This window comes from Penicillium odoratum (assembly GCF_028828045.1).
Source record: "Penicillium odoratum strain IBT 22623 chromosome Unknown utg000008l_segment0_segment0, whole genome shotgun sequence".
Lineage (NCBI taxonomy): Eukaryota > Fungi > Ascomycota > Eurotiomycetes > Eurotiales > Aspergillaceae > Penicillium > Penicillium odoratum.
In genome coordinates this window covers 857,590-872,637 of record NW_026643150.1, presented here as the reverse complement: position 1 = coordinate 872,637, position 15,048 = coordinate 857,590, and the positions used below count along the sequence as shown (strand labels likewise).

At 46.7% G+C, this 15,048-nt stretch overlaps 6 protein-coding genes across 6 annotated transcripts; 3 read left to right on the top strand and 3 right to left on the bottom strand.

Moving 5' to 3' along the window:
* Positions 1 to 1,106: 1,106 nt before the first annotated feature.
* argB (ornithine carbamoyltransferase) lies at positions 1,107 to 2,249 on the bottom strand (the record flags this gene model as incomplete). The annotated part of the gene is made up of 1 exon (XM_057144486.1): positions 1,107 to 2,249. One exon carries the CDS (start codon positions 2,247 to 2,249, stop codon positions 1,107 to 1,109), a length of 1,143 nt encoding a protein of 380 aa, XP_056990240.1.
* Positions 2,250 to 2,606: 357 nt separating this feature from the next.
* Positions 2,607 to 4,434, top strand: N7520_010552 (uncharacterized protein; the record flags this gene model as incomplete). Its single annotated transcript, XM_057144485.1, has 2 exons — positions 2,607 to 3,420; positions 3,476 to 4,434. 2 exons carry the CDS (start codon positions 2,607 to 2,609, stop codon positions 4,432 to 4,434), a joined length of 1,773 nt encoding a protein of 590 aa, XP_056990239.1.
* A 1,290-nt stretch (positions 4,435 to 5,724) lies between these two features.
* N7520_010551 (IMPACT family protein) lies at positions 5,725 to 6,735 on the bottom strand (the record flags this gene model as incomplete). The annotated part of the gene is made up of 1 exon (XM_057144484.1): positions 5,725 to 6,735. One exon carries the CDS (start codon positions 6,733 to 6,735, stop codon positions 5,725 to 5,727), a length of 1,011 nt encoding a protein of 336 aa, XP_056990238.1.
* A 1,423-nt stretch (positions 6,736 to 8,158) lies between these two features.
* Positions 8,159 to 8,471, top strand: N7520_010550 (uncharacterized protein; the record flags this gene model as incomplete). Its single annotated transcript, XM_057144483.1, has 2 exons — positions 8,159 to 8,237; positions 8,290 to 8,471. The coding sequence occupies 2 exons, from the start codon at positions 8,159 to 8,161 to the stop codon at positions 8,469 to 8,471; spliced, it is 261 nt and encodes an 86-aa protein (XP_056990237.1).
* Positions 8,472 to 8,799: 328 nt separating this feature from the next.
* On the bottom strand, positions 8,800 to 10,651 carry N7520_010549 (putative aromatic amino acid aminotransferase; the record flags this gene model as incomplete). Its single annotated transcript, XM_057144482.1, has 3 exons — positions 8,800 to 9,847; positions 9,900 to 10,458; positions 10,519 to 10,651. The coding sequence occupies 3 exons, from the start codon at positions 10,649 to 10,651 to the stop codon at positions 8,800 to 8,802; spliced, it is 1,740 nt and encodes a 579-aa protein (XP_056990236.1).
* A 956-nt stretch (positions 10,652 to 11,607) lies between these two features.
* Positions 11,608 to 14,288, top strand: N7520_010548 (uncharacterized protein; the record flags this gene model as incomplete). Its single annotated transcript, XM_057144481.1, has 8 exons — positions 11,608 to 11,673; positions 11,789 to 11,812; positions 11,866 to 11,987; positions 12,055 to 12,575; positions 12,632 to 12,930; positions 12,987 to 13,418; positions 13,467 to 13,714; positions 13,763 to 14,288. The coding sequence occupies 8 exons, from the start codon at positions 11,608 to 11,610 to the stop codon at positions 14,286 to 14,288; spliced, it is 2,238 nt and encodes a 745-aa protein (XP_056990235.1).
* Between the last annotated feature and the right edge of the window lie 760 nt (positions 14,289 to 15,048).

Genomic DNA, 15,048 nt, shown 5'->3' with positions numbered 1-15,048 from the left:
AAACATTTGCCAACCGAAGAGGCTCAGCCTCATGATGAACACGACGTGCAGCAGCGGGCGTTTAGAGAGGAGATGCTATTGGCAGAAGCTATCTACTCCATCCTATCGAAGTAAAGAAATGTCAAGATAAGCCTTTATGGGAGTATGGGACCAGCTGACCCCCTCCGTTTGTCATCGCATGCATGTCTTTAGCTAGGTCCCTCTCTATCTTTCTCTTTCCGTCTTCGATCCCTCTCGAAATACAGATCTTGTCCCTTTCTTCTGTTTACACGCTACTACCATGTAGCCCTTTCTTCCCCTAAAAGGCAGATCAGCTGCCAACAGCCTAGGAATACACTCATCTGATCCAATTTACTACATAATAAAATTCACATTTGTTGGCATTTCCACTGGAAGGGACACCAATAGTAAATCACTCCCGCCTTGACCTACCAGCCCGCAAATGTGTTATGGTAATTTCGATGTAAATTACAGCTCAATGCATTCAGGAGGAATTACATAGATGTCAGTTAAATAAATATTGGCGCTAGTGCCTTCGAAGTGGGTCCCGCGAAAAGAAAAGCAGTTGATAGAGAGGAAGCAGTTTTCGCTCCTGACTGTATACGTGACTAATACACTTGACATGCATTGATCGATGCAAGCTATAAAGTCCGATTGTCGGAGAATTCTTATCTGAGCATGATCTTGCCCGATTGACAAAATATACTTAATTTCTACGATGAGAGATTTAATAAGATGACTAAATTGAGAACTCTAAAGCATTTGATTCTATGATTGCTCTTCCATATGACCTTCTTCGCCCCGTCTCAAGTGTATTTCTGTTGTGACCGGAATCCCGGTGAACAGCCTCCGAAAGCCCCACCTTACCGGATGGCGCATTCTAACCAGAACGTTTAACCGGGAAGCAAAACCAAGACATGGAATGCCGAGTCTCCCGAACTTTAAAATAATCATCCGACTCCCTATTGGCTTAACCAGATACCTCTGGGTGAAACGATTTGGTGAGGTCATTGGATCGTGATTTTCAAACTTTTGATATGTATTAAATAATTACAATCCGAAGAGAGTGATAGATCCCAAAACGGCGTGCTCTCTTTGAAAACACTTTACTCCACAATCTTACCCTTGTTGACAACAAAGCCCTCAAGAGCCGCAATAGCAGCCCACAGACGGTTCTCAGCCTCGGGGAAAACCAGAGAGCGCGAGCTGTAGAAGACCTCATCGTCAACCTCTTCGGGGTGTCGGGGCAGGCAGTGCATGAACTTCCAGCCCTCCTTAGCACCACCACGCTTGGCTAGGTCAGAGGTGATCTGGAAGCCCTCGAACGCCTTCATGCGCTTCTTGGACTCCTCCTCCTGGCCCATGGAGACCCAGGTATCAGTCACCAGGATGTCAGCGTCCTTAACGGCTTCCTCAGGAATATTGGTCTGAGTGAGCTTACCGGGTGTGGGAACACCCTCGCCGGCACTCTGGATCACCTTGAGCATATCCGCGGGGATTTCGTAGCCCTTGGGTGTAGCGACGGAGATATCCACACCCATCTTAGTAGCACCGATAGCCAGATCGAAGAGAACGTTGTTGGCGTCACCAATCCAGGCAATCTTAAGGCCCTCGAGACCCAGACTTGAAACACCGTGGGCCTTGGGAGTGAAAGACTCGTAGATAGTCACAAAGTCGGCGATGATCTGGAGAGGGTGGTACGAGTCGCAGAGCGCATTGATCACGGGAACAGAGGAGTGCTTGGCCAGATCTGCGACGTCAGAGTGCTTGGCAACTCGCGCAACAATGCAGGAAACCATTGAGGAGATCACGACGGAGGTATCATATAGTGACTCGTTCACACCGAGCTGAATATCATCCTTGCCCAGGAACATGGGGTGGCCGCCCATTTGAACGGTAGCGGCCTCTGTTGACACGCGGGTGCGGGTACTTCGCTTGTTGAACATCATGGCGACGGTCTTGCCGGAAAGAGAGCCGAGGAGGCTCTGCGGGATGGACCCGGACTTGAGTGCATGCTTGTGCGATGTGGCATTGCGAACCAGGGTTGCGAACTCGGCCGGAGTCAGGTCTGCAATGGACAGAAGGTGGCGGGGTGCGAAAGGAGAGGTAGGAGGAGTGGTTTGTGTCTGGTGGGCAAAGCGTCGGAGACCATTAGCCTGGATTGTTGAACGCAGAGAAGAGGTGGAGCCGGCCAACTGAGTTACACTTTGGGCGCCATAACGGGTGGCAGCTTTGAGACCGCTAGCCATGATGGGCTGAGGGAATGTTAGGGATATGGGTGTTGGGGGTGTATGTGCAGATGCAATTGGGGAGAGGGAAAGTGGGAGGGACCAGTGGACTTTAAGTGGGAAATGGCCAATGACTCAACCAAAACCCAGAGATGGGGATGTGCGGGACCAACGAGAAAATCATGCCTTAGTGCCTGAATTTATGGGTATTAACTATATCCCGATTTAGTCTAGCGCACCTAGCTCCACATCCCGTTATCGGCTTATCTTCATCTCGTCACCTCGTCATCCATTCCCCTCCCTCGTACCCTGCTTTTCAGTTACACCAACGAGAGTACCTTCAAATTAACAACTGTATCTTTATATTACCTGTCTACTATGGCTGACGAGGCAGATCGGCCTTTGTTGGATGGGCGGGCCAGGTCCTCTTCACCTGACCTGACCGCAAGCAGACCCGCTCGTCCAAATCAACAACGTCGATCATTCGAAATATCATCCGAGTCTACGCCTCTTCTTCATCGCCGAGATGATATTATTGCTACATACGGAACTGAAAACAGACAATCTCGGCCATCGTCTATTACATCTAATGGAGCAGGATCTCTAGATGACGGGCCTCCTAAGAAGAGTCGAGCACGGTGGCCAACGATTATATCCCTCACGCTTCTAACTACTGGAGTCCTGTCCATCTTGGTATTTGCCTTTGCAGCACCAGCCGTGGTCAAAGAGTATTCACAGGAAGCTGCAGTGTTTGAACCCACAATGCTCTCGATTGACTCGACGACTCCAGACGGAGTCCGTGCCAGAATCCAGGGAGATTTCGTTATGACCTCGGATCGTGTAAAGAGCAAAACGGTCCGCAACATTGGCCGGTTTATGACTTGGATTGCAAGAGAGGTCGAAACCGGTCAGTCGGATGTCGATGTATACCTACCGGAGTATGGAAATGTCTTGATTGGAAGCGCGGTGGTGCCAAACATCAAAGTGAACATTCGCAATGGCCATCACAACAAGCTTGATTTTCTGGCTGATCTCAAGGCCGGCGATGTAAAAGGAATCCAAGGGATTGCAATGAATTGGGTGGAGGGTAGACTGGCTCGTCTTAGAGTAAAAGGGAAGGCGTCTCTACATTTGAAGTCAGGTTTATTACGCCTTGGAACTCAAATCTTGACAGATACAATTACAATTGAAGGTAAGTCTTACGTGCCAGCTCCATAGCTCGGTTCCGCACACTAACTCTAGGGCAGAAAGCGACTTCCCGGCCTTGCCAAACATGAACCTTGTCCAATCAATAGTGCATGATGGGAACAATGGAACAATGGAGGTCGAGGCTCTAGCGGGTGCCATGCTTCACTCGCCTGTCGCCATCACAATTCCTCCTCTTGGGTTTGATATCCTTCTACCCAATTGCTCCCCACGTGATCCATACATTCTCGCCGCCAGTGCTCAAAGTAGGGAAGTTCACGTTGAGCCAAACCAGCTCACCAACATGACTGTCCAAGTTCTGGTCAAGGAACTCCCTGATGCATTGACATCAGTCTGCCCTGGAGCGAAAACCTCTCCCCTGGACTTACTGGTGTCCAACTACATCAAAGGCAAAGAAAACATGATATACGTGCGTGGAGCAGATGCGCCATCTTCTCAAACTCCGAGCTGGATGGTGGAGCTTTTCCGCAGCGTCACAGTCCCGATACCCTTCACCAATCCTGCAGTGGACAATTTAGTGAAGAACTTCACCATGACAGACACGCACTTTTCTCTCCCTAGCCCATTCGCAGACCCAGACAGCCCTGAGTCTAAACCCACCATCTCTGCGTTGGTCAAGTGTCTCGTGGCCCTCCCAGAGAAAATGAACCTCCAGGTGGACGTTCCTCAAGTTCGAGCCTTGACAAATGTCCTATATAAGGGCAAGCCGCTCGGTAACCTGAACATTGACAAATGGCAAGACTCTAACTCCAAGCGTGTGCAAGACGAAGATGGCTCCGCAGCATTGATGATAGAATTCGCTATCAAGGAGGCACCATTGCAGGACTTAGATGATGGTGTTTTGTCACGCCTTGTTCAAGACATGGTTTGGGGTAGCAAAGCGGTTATCCTACATGTTGATGCGAATGTAGATGCAAAGGTCTCAACTGGCTTCGGCCAATTTGCCGTACGAGGAATTCCTGCGGATGGAGATGTCGCCCTGGACAGTATGTTTTCATGAAATTAGATTGTATAGTGGCGCAATGGGGTTCTCGGTTATTAAATGTCTAGATATTTGAATATTTTACCTAGTAAATGAACTTCTCCTACTCCTCCTCCTACTACTATTACTATTACTACTAGGTACAGTGGTGTTTAACAAGTATTTGACCTTGGGTACTTCAGGACCCACTTCTCTTATTGCCAGCAGAAACTGCAGAAATTCATTTTAATCCATATCTGGCCTAATTTGGCAGAGGAATAGAAGTAAAAATCCCGCAATTTCCTCTAAGCACCCTTTTATCTATTAAATGGTACCGTATATATTAAAATGTCAAGGCGCGTGAAGTTGACTGTACTAGATTGGTGAGCGGTCTATAAAGCGGTCGGGTCTGAAAGTACCCAAGGTCAAATACTTGTTAAACACCACTGTATATAGAACTACATACAAAGGTATCCTTTAATTCTTATTGAGATATGTATGGCGTATACAATGTCCAGATGTCTGTCTGACACCTCCGGTAGTTGACAGACTCTAGGTTCTGCAAGCTCTGTAAACTCAACGCACTTATTTTTGTGGCATTGAGATCAGTCGTGGCCCTGATATGGTGCTGCAAGTGAGGCGAGTATCTGTTACGGAGATTCTCACTTTGCAGTGCAACTGGAAATGCTCATGTCGAGTCTGCACATGGATAGAAGTTTCATTTACAGTATGTAGCCTTTTTGGCTCTATAGTCACATCATTGGAGATCATTGCATGGCAGGTGACGCCGTGCCCACAAAAGAAATTGATGTTTCGCTGTGATAGGGCACACAGGTTAATTTGGATCATCTCAAGTTGTATTGATTTCCACAGGTGCAGTTGATGGATCACAATATAAATTTCTTCGGGAGCAATTATTATGTCTTCTAAGTGCCGAAGTGTAGGTATATCCCCTTCCGACTTAATTGTCTAATATAGCTGGTGTAGAAGGGTGTTTGTCATTCGAGAGTCCTGAGTATTTTCAATCCTGCCAGACAGCAGAATGATTTAGCCAGGGGATTATCAGATTTCTGATAGTCTTGGACAATCCTGTTCGACAAATTCTTTGTGTGCCGATTGGCCATGAAATCAAGTTGATAACGAGCCACAGTAATAATAGTATCATGACAAGCGCTCGAGATCAGAATTAGTTCTGGGGTGATGAATCTCACTCATTGAAACTCTTTTGAGAAGCCCAAGTGCGAGTCGGATGTCGAAAGCCACATACCAGTAGCCCTGGTAGTGTCTCACGGACAGTAATATTGGTGGCCAAAGCTATCCAGCTTCCCCTCATTTCTTGCCTTTCTTCTTTCCCTTTTCAGGACCAGGATTTTCATCGCGGACAAAACCACCCTTGACCAAGGCGTCGCGGCCAACATCGTTAACAAGTCGGAATCTCGCAGGTCCGAGGTGAATACCTCCATACCAGCGCGAGACCACAACTAGAACATTCCAGACATCCATCAATTGCATGACATGCAGTAAACGCCCTCCTGCGGCGGTCTCCCCATCGTCATCGTAATCCTGTATTTGCGTCTCGGCTGCATCTGATCCTCCAGGCACATCTTTCTTCTGCTTAATACGCCACGCACTTATATTGTGTGTTGCCACCGCGACCTTTTTATCAGTTGCAGTGAGATGATCCAAATAAGCTTGTGCCTGCGCAAGACTTGTCACTCGCGCAGCGCGGGCTAGAAACACGGATTTCTTTTCAGTCACAACGTCTGAGAGGATCCAGTCTGGAGGATTATCAAGTCCGAACGCATCTTTTAATGACAAAGTAGCAAATTTCTCAGCTGATTGTGAAATCGCTGCAGTAGAGTCATCGGTTTCTGCTTGACTAGGAGATATTGTGGAATCCGAAGCGCCGTTCTGCTCATTGTCTTTGCTTCCGCCAATATTCAATTCGGGGAATACTTCGACTGCTTCGCTGATCACATCGAATAAGCACACAGAGCCAGGCTGCCATGTCCGTTGCACAATATCTTCCAGCACATCCACGGCGATCTTCCCTTCTCCGCGCGCAGCAGTCGATGCGGTACCAAGAATTGCGGGCTGAGTCTCCGGGTAGGTTACACCGAATCCAATGATAAAGGAGAGATGGGGTTGACCGGGGAGCTGAAGCGTTATTGTGGTTTGCGCATCGTCATTGGATGATCCGGCACTCCCCAAGTCAAGGGTGTTGTTCGTGGAGGATGCGGCGCCTAGGTCTAATGTGATGGTATCAGGTTCGTAAATTGCATTGATGGCTTCAATTTCTTCAGCCAGATCTCGGTTTTGTAAATTGTCTAGTTGCGACATTGTTCGGCATGATTTCGGGAGTGAGAGGATTGGTCTGCGGAGAACACTTTGTTTCCCCGCAGATCTTTCCTCAGGCAACAAGGCATCAACTACAATTAATCACGAGGATACGTCTAGTCAAGTGAAGTGTATCACATTGTGATTTCATCTTACAATATTTCTATTTACGAGAGAATATTATGGTACATGCCTGAGTTGTTATAAGTATCTCTTGATTGAATCCGACACACAACCGGATTTGTATTCATACGATGCCGACTGTAACTCACGATCGAGCCTGCTTTTCCAAGAGAACAGGTTTTGTGTAGCCCAGACACTACTGGCAGCTATTTATCGACTGAAAGTTTGTACATAAGTGGCCAAATGCTTCTCCAGATGAACACCTCATGACAGCACATTGTTTCACAAGGATTGACATATTACACTGGTAGCGACGCTCCTCCATGTAATTATTAAAGTGAATTCTAAACACTAGGATTGATCTGAGTGACCTTGAATATAACCTCCGGAACAGTTGGCAAAGTCAATATTGACGTAAGGAGAAGACTATAAGATATCTATTGGCGAATCCCATTGCTTTGGACATAACACGAAGTTGGAGCTATAGATATTGTACTGAAAGTGTTTAACCCGAAAAACCCAAACAGTCATATGTACTCCATCATCTAAAAATGCTTCAAGTCAGCTCCGTATGTAAGCTTGACTGCTTAACGCGGTTCCGCGCGTGTTCGTAAAACTTGATTCCGTTGGCAGCAGAGCTATCCAGTATACAACATATACAACAAGCGAACAGGAGATATAGCATTTACATCTCGAAAAGTTAATTGTGTCACATCTACCAATATATTTGCAAGCGAGAACGAAACCGGGGTATCCTACTAAAACACAAGGTTACATGCTCATTCAAGCCTACGTGTGCAACTGGGAAACCCCCTGCATGTGAAGATATACATGTTTCCATGAGCTTTTCCAAGGTTGGCTCTTACCACAGCTTTGAAAGAGAATAAGACAATATTTTCAATTCTCCAGATCAAAAAACCTTGTAGACTGTCTAGACCAGTCCTGTTCATTCCCTACATAATCCACTCATGCTCATTCGAAAAAGGAAATCCTTTCGATAGTTTAACTTCACGACGGAAACGAGGAGACACGGTGACTGGAGTTGATTGTGGCAAGGTCGGGGAGTATTCCCTTCCGTTTCAGTCTCAAGCTGCAACTAAAGAAACTTCTCATCGCACCTTGGCAAGAATAGCAACAAAGCTATATAAAGCACCAAATGTTTCACGCCAAAACCACAATGTTTCACGGTTGAATCGACCATTATATATTTCACAAATCATTCTAGTAAGATCCCTTGAAAGACTGTCTTCCTCAAACTTAATAGGAATTTGAAGTAAAGGTCCCAAATACTCTCTCGACAGTAATGCGTCTTACCTTTTTGCTTGCCTTGCTTGGGCTAACAAGCACTGCCTTGGCTGTTGCCTCTCCAGATGCTGAACCCGGTTCGTGCCCTTGTGAATGAAAATGAGATATTGCCTTTACTAACTTCTATAGCACTTAACATGGTAGCGCGAGCGGAAGAGGCACACGCAGCAGACGAGGGTGACATGGATGATGGCAGAGGACGTCCCGGTGGAGGTCGGGGCGGCGGCGGCGGACGTGGTGGTGGATGGGGCGGAGGCGGAGGCGGAGGCCGAGGTGGAGGTGGTCGTGGTCGTGGAGGAGGATGGGAGTAGTAATGATATGGACAAAGAGAAGTAGGAGAAAGTGACATATTCGAACTTGTTATTGGGAGATCCAGGTTTCACGGACCTTTACTGGGCAATAGTCTGGTGCCATAAAATGAAATTGACTCTTAACACATAACTTCGTATGGCCAGACATGGCTTTCGCATGAACGGCATCCATGTTACTGGGAACTCAACGGGATAGTGCATCATCGTTCATTAAAAAAAGACATTATTATTCTGATTCTGAATCTCAGTGTTGCCTCTATGGTAAGAGAGTATCGCAGCAAAATAACGGAGATATTCCATCCATAAGGTACTGCACCGTGATATTCCATTAGCAGCCAGGAGCCAAGAAGTTGGCACCAGGGCCCAAGTGTAGCATCCGCATATCCAAAGTATCATCATCCTCCAGGCCATCCAGATTCTTGCGCTGCCAGAAGGACCGGATACCTTCCACAAGTCTTTGCGTGAAGTCTGCGACGTCGTCGGCATCCATTGGCGCGAAAGAAATTCGAATATATCTGTAAGCCAATTCGAGAGACTCGGGAGTTGCAGCAAACATACTGCCCGGGCCAACTAAGCACAGAGTTGGTTTTTGCGTCAGATGTATCCAAAACGCCGTTGATAGCTTCTGAGGGCTATGTTGAGAAACAAGAGGATGCTCGTCGAAGTTCATTTCGATCCAGACAAACATGCCAGCCTTTGGCCAGATGAAGTCAAACATCTGAACTCGGTCTACCACCTCCCATTCATCAACATGACTTGCAGATTTGGAGGATTCTGATTTCCCAGAGAGCAAGAATTTGTTGTCTTCCAGAATGGTGCACATGGATTGCATGCGCTTCTCATAGCCCGCTCGCAGACCTTCTAGCCAATGCACCCAGCCGTCCATCTGCCATCCTGGGGAATCTTGCAGTTTCGAGGAACGGGCTTTTGTTTGTCCATCTTGCTTTCCCAGCAGCATTTCCGCTACTGTGGCTTGCACGAAACCGCTGGGCTGTTGTGTAGAACATTCGGTGATGCGAGTCAAACGTTCAATAATAGCGGGCTGCGCAGTGATCCAGCCGAGTCGGCTTCCAGGAGCGACCGTCTTAGAAAAGGTGTCGAGTCTGATCACTCGGCCCTCTGTATCAATCGATAAATATGAGGGGGCCAATGCATCCAGAAACGGATATCCAGATGATTTTCCTTCCGCATTGTAATTTTGTGAACTTGAGAGCGATAAACCTCGGGCTTGGGCTTCCATCTCGTAAGCAGACGGAAATTGCAAGTTCCAATATGGCTCATCTTCCACAATGATCACGTCATATTTCTGGCAAAGGGCGTAGATTTCCCTTTTACGTTCGATCTGTAATACCCCGCCAGTGGGATTTTGACCTATCCTGTTTCACGTAAGTTCAAAAAACTTCCAGACCGTGTGAAGTGTGAACTCACGTCACAGTGTACATAACGTGGGGCCGACGGCCACGTCGGAAATCCCAGTTCTCTAAAACATCGCTAAGACCTCCTTCCCCCGAGGCACACATACCCTGTTCATCCATCGCCACTCCGACAATATTTAATCCTCGTGGCTTGCAAGTTTGAATGGCATTCATGTAAGCAAACTGCTCACAGAGCACTCCCTCCCGTTGCCGGATCCAGTCACGATCAGGGTTCCAGACATTGGTAAGAAGTTCAATGGCCTTTGAGAAACCATCCGTATTTCCACAGCTCAGAATAACTTCGGGTCCTCCTTCGTAAGGGACATTGGGATGGAGATGATCTTTGGTAAATTGTCGCAGAAACGAGAGCAGAGGCGGGTAACCTTCCGCAGTGCCATACTGAAGAGCGGTGTTCAAATCGATGCGTCGTTGGATATCGGTAGCCTGGGATTGTTTGGGAACGATCAAACGTTCTGATTTTGAATCTCCGGTACCAATATTCTTCAGGCGGTCCGGTCGAGCGATGTTGGCTTCAAGTGTGTCGTAAGGGAAGTATGACGAATGTGGCAAGCCTGCCGAGACAAACAATCAGTTACAGCTACACTCAACTTTGCAGATCGGAGAAACTGTACCTCCAGCAAAATTGGCAAGTCCTGGGATCGCATAGTACTTGTAGTAGCTTTTGACGAAACTCGCGAGGCGATGTTTAGTGGTGTAGGAATAATGATGCGACAAGTCAAGCGGTTGTGGGGCTGTTCCTGTCATATTGACGGCAATTCAACGGTCATGCAGATGTCAACTCAGCTTGGTTTAGCATGGACTTAGAAAATAAAAGAAGAAAAGAAAAGAAAAAAAATAGAATGTAAACAAGTTCGAAGGACCCAATTTTTCTATTTCTAATCCCCGAGACCCCCGGGAAACCCCCCTAAGCCCCGCACGAGCCGACTGTCGTGTGCTTGATAAGCAAAGCGGTTGGGAACCGGCTTTCCACAAGATAGTCAAGAAGCAACCTGATAGGACAATGATGTTGTCTATGGGGTCTAGACAAAGAAGATAGGCTGAAAACGAATCCTGCAAGTCGTATCTTATCATTGATACTTCGAAAGATGGATGATACCCAATCTGAAGCTGCATTCTATTATACCTACCACATTCCAAAGTTCGGTAACTCGATTATCATGGAATTTTTTGTGGGGAGACGTGTTGATATTCCTTAAATTACCGCACATAAATGGAAAGCATTCTTGGGAATCCCAGGCGCAAATGTTATCATTGATGATAACGGCGGTGCTGACTGCCGATTTGGAGCCTTGATGCCTGGAACAGACCCCCTTGCTTCGTTATATTATTGATGGAACCTAATTTGCATGCTGAATTTCACTTGTATCGCATTGAATTCTGGGTTATATTTCTTTTTTTCGTTGATGAACAGGTCAATCTTGTTATGCGGCCAGCCCGGCCGGCCGCATACGATGCAGGCCTCTGCTCCACAGCCCCCCACCTTGACGAGACGAGTGAAATGAATAATATCATCTTCAATACCTTTGTAGGGCTTCAAGTATTTACATGAGTTCAAAATAAAGAGAAGTCGAATTATGCTACATCTATACTTTACTTTTGAGCAGACACGTGATCAAATGGAATTTCTTCCAGGCAAAACCGTTTTTACCCGATGACATCAATTCCCCGAGTCCAGCAATCATCCTCCATCGATCCCTATCATGGAACCCGAGGGCTCCGACCACGACGAATGTGATGTGCCAAACAACAGCCTGGTCCGGCGTGCGGTATGTCATACAACCCGACCCGAAATTTAAATTTTAATACTGGGCATTTGTGTCAATGCCCTGGAAAAGAAATACTATACCACGGTGAAATTGACTAGTACATGTTTGTTTCTAGTGCGACCATTGTCGTGTCCGAAAAGTGAGTGGGACCCGGATTTTAAACATGCATGGCATTGACAGGGACTTTTGCAGATCCGCTGTGACAAGCGCTCGCCATGTTCGAATTGTCGCAGCTCGAACCTTGCGTGTCGATCTACCGGCGAGGGTCAGAAGCCGCACCAGCCAAGAAGGCGAGTTCTGATTTCCAGTCAATAGTAAGCAATTTTCTATTCTTCCCCAAATCTGGAGAGTTTTGGCAAAGGTGGTAACTTTGATCGACAGTGAGAAGAAGATAGACTTGATTGAAGAGCGACTGGGAAGCATCGAAAAGGCCCTCTTTGAATTGGTGAGGGCATCCCGGTTGAATGGGTCTAGTCAGCTCAAAACGGGATCATCTCAGCCATCGCCATTATCTAGTGCTCAAGTGGTTTCTCCATCGATAAAACCTGATCATACCGGTCTCAGGGGTCCTGGCTATACATCCAACTCTACAATTGAGCAACATGATCCAAGTTCCGGGTTTGAAGGGAACTCATCGCTTGCTGCACACTCAGCCTATGCAAAGGACTTTCTGGAATCTGCGTTTTCGCATAGTACACCCGAAGTACTATCCAGTCCAAAAATCAATGAAGCGCTTTCCTCTCTACGGCAGATTGTCGAGATGCAAAACAAGCAGAAGGAGATTGATCCTCAAAGGGCCCAGTTCCCTTACCAGGAGAGCAGACTTCGTGCCCGTTGCGATATTCGTCAGCTAGAGCTCCCGCCTTTACCTGTTGTTTTGTCAGTTCTGCAGAAAGTCAAAGGTATAATTGAATTTTTCCATTTTGGAAGATCGTCTCCAGCTCACTATCCTACCCAGAAAATCCACCATCATCATTTGGTGGCTACATTCCCTTTTTTGGTGTTGAGTACTTCATCCAAAAATGCCGAGAGGTCTACTTTCCTACGGACGAGTATTCCGATGCAGCGTTTATTGCAGCCTGCTTTGGACTTTACAACGTTTTTATTGAGTTGTCATTTTCTGAGAAGGAACCGGCAACCCGCGATGAGTATCATCGTTATGTACAGATGTGTAAAGAAAGCCTGGAGGCGGCGTTGGCAAACTTGAACATTTTAATGCCCGCAACACACGAGTCTATTGTGGCATTATCACTTGGGGTCAGTATTTTCTCTAGTTTCTATAACACACCGATGAGTTCTAACTGAAAGATTAGACAGTGCATGGAATTGAAATCTCAAAGCCATCTCTAAGCTGGACCCTCGCTTCAACAGCCATCAATATGTGTCAAACATTAGGCTATCATCGCATGTCGTCCATGGAGCAAGACCCTCCCGAAGTCCAGAAACAAAAACAATGTCTTTTTTGGTCTGTATACACATTATTGAACCTACTGGCCTTGCGACTTGGTCGTGCATCAGTCATCCAGGACTTCGACATTGGACTGCCCTCACCATTTGAGACATTTGCATGCGATGATATATGGGGTAAGGTTTGTGCATTGTGGACCAAACAAGCTATGATGCATAATAAGGTCTACACGACTTTGTACAGCCCCGCAGCCTTGAACCAACCAGAAAGCGTAAGAGTATCCCATGCTCGCAGTCTAGCCGCTGAGATGAATTCAACTATTATGGAGCCATTTGAAGTATGTTGATCTTCCGCATCGGATATTTATGCGTACTGACTTGTACAGCGTATCCTGTCCTCTGATTTGAATCTTTGCGAAGTGGATATTTTATACCTCCGGTCCGACAAGGTCAGTCGACTGGCAATTTTAACTTTAATATACCGTGCAATTCCTGCGTCAGTTGGCACTGGCTCATCCAGTACGTTCATACCCGAATGTATCGAAACAGCTCGAGCTGCACTTGAACATCACCAAATATGCTTTGCTGCTATAGAAGAGAGCAATAAGATCATTCAACGTTCATACATGCATTGGTGAGTCTCTGTTTACACTGATCTTATACAACATCTCATGTGGAATAGGGCAATTCTGGTCTCCCCCTTCGTCCCTTTCATTGTCATTTTCTGCCATGTAATCGCAACATCCGACAGCGAAGATTTAACCCTCCTCGAAAATTTCATAGCGTCCCTCCGCACCCTCTGCTCATTCTCACAATCTGTCGATCGCCTCCACAACATCTGTTCTGTCTTTGGCACGGTCGCAAGACTATATGTCGAGGCCAAAACTCGAAGCCAGACAGGGGAAGATCCAGGCCTGGCTTCTGTTGGACATGAGTTTGATGTATATCTTAGTGCTCTGGGATTAGCGCCCAGCAACACGAACACAAGTTTCCATGGATACTTCCAGGCTGATGCTATGTCTGCTACACAAGTTGGGATGTCAGATTCTGGAATACAGATGAATGGGCTAGCTCAAAACCAGACCCAAGAGGCCACGTCTGAGGCTGAGATGATACAAGCCGCGCAATTGGGGAACTGGTTTTCTGGAAATCAGTACATGATGGGGCTTTTGGAGGAGGATTTGGTTCAGTTTAATCCGAGCATTTAAAGAGCCAAATGCAAACGTGAGTGATGCTGGTTCGAACGGTATCTCGGTACATAACTGTTAATATATCCCCACAATTCTTTATTACCCACAGACGTAGGTTAAAATGTTCAAAATTTAATAAAATGGATCTGCGATTCATGCACCAAGCCTGTACGTGATCCGAAATTGATGTTTAATGCATGTAGAGTTTTCACTCCATCTGCACGAATCAGAAGCACCTTCCAAAAAACTCGCAATAAAGACCATTTACCGTCTTGAGAAAATACCAGTGGACAGCAACAAGTTCGGCTGCAGTATGCCGGGTTATTGGCATTAAATATCCACCCAGTCCTGGATATTCCCCCGCGTCAATCGTTGATCTACTATCTATTTACGCCTTTTTTTTTAATTGCCACAGCCACATCCAAAGTCGTCATTCCATGCTTAAAATATTGTCAACAATAATTCGGGGTAGAATGTCGTGCCGTTGGTCCAGGTCCGAGTGGAGACGCTTTAAAGTTGGAAATCGGTGAAAATCTCTCTCCAATAAGATTGCCGTACGTAACGCTTTCGGGGTCAATTCGGGGTTTCCACATCATTTCGGCCAAACGATTCAATCACGGTCTACCTTGGAGACCCAATACACTCAAGTCTCGGATTCTGACCGCGTGCCTGGATAAGAAAAAAAAGGAAGGAAAATTCCGCCCTACCGTCATCTCCCCGCGATCCACTGATCCGAGCAACTTAGAGGGGTAATTGGAGTCTACAGGATCGTCGAAGA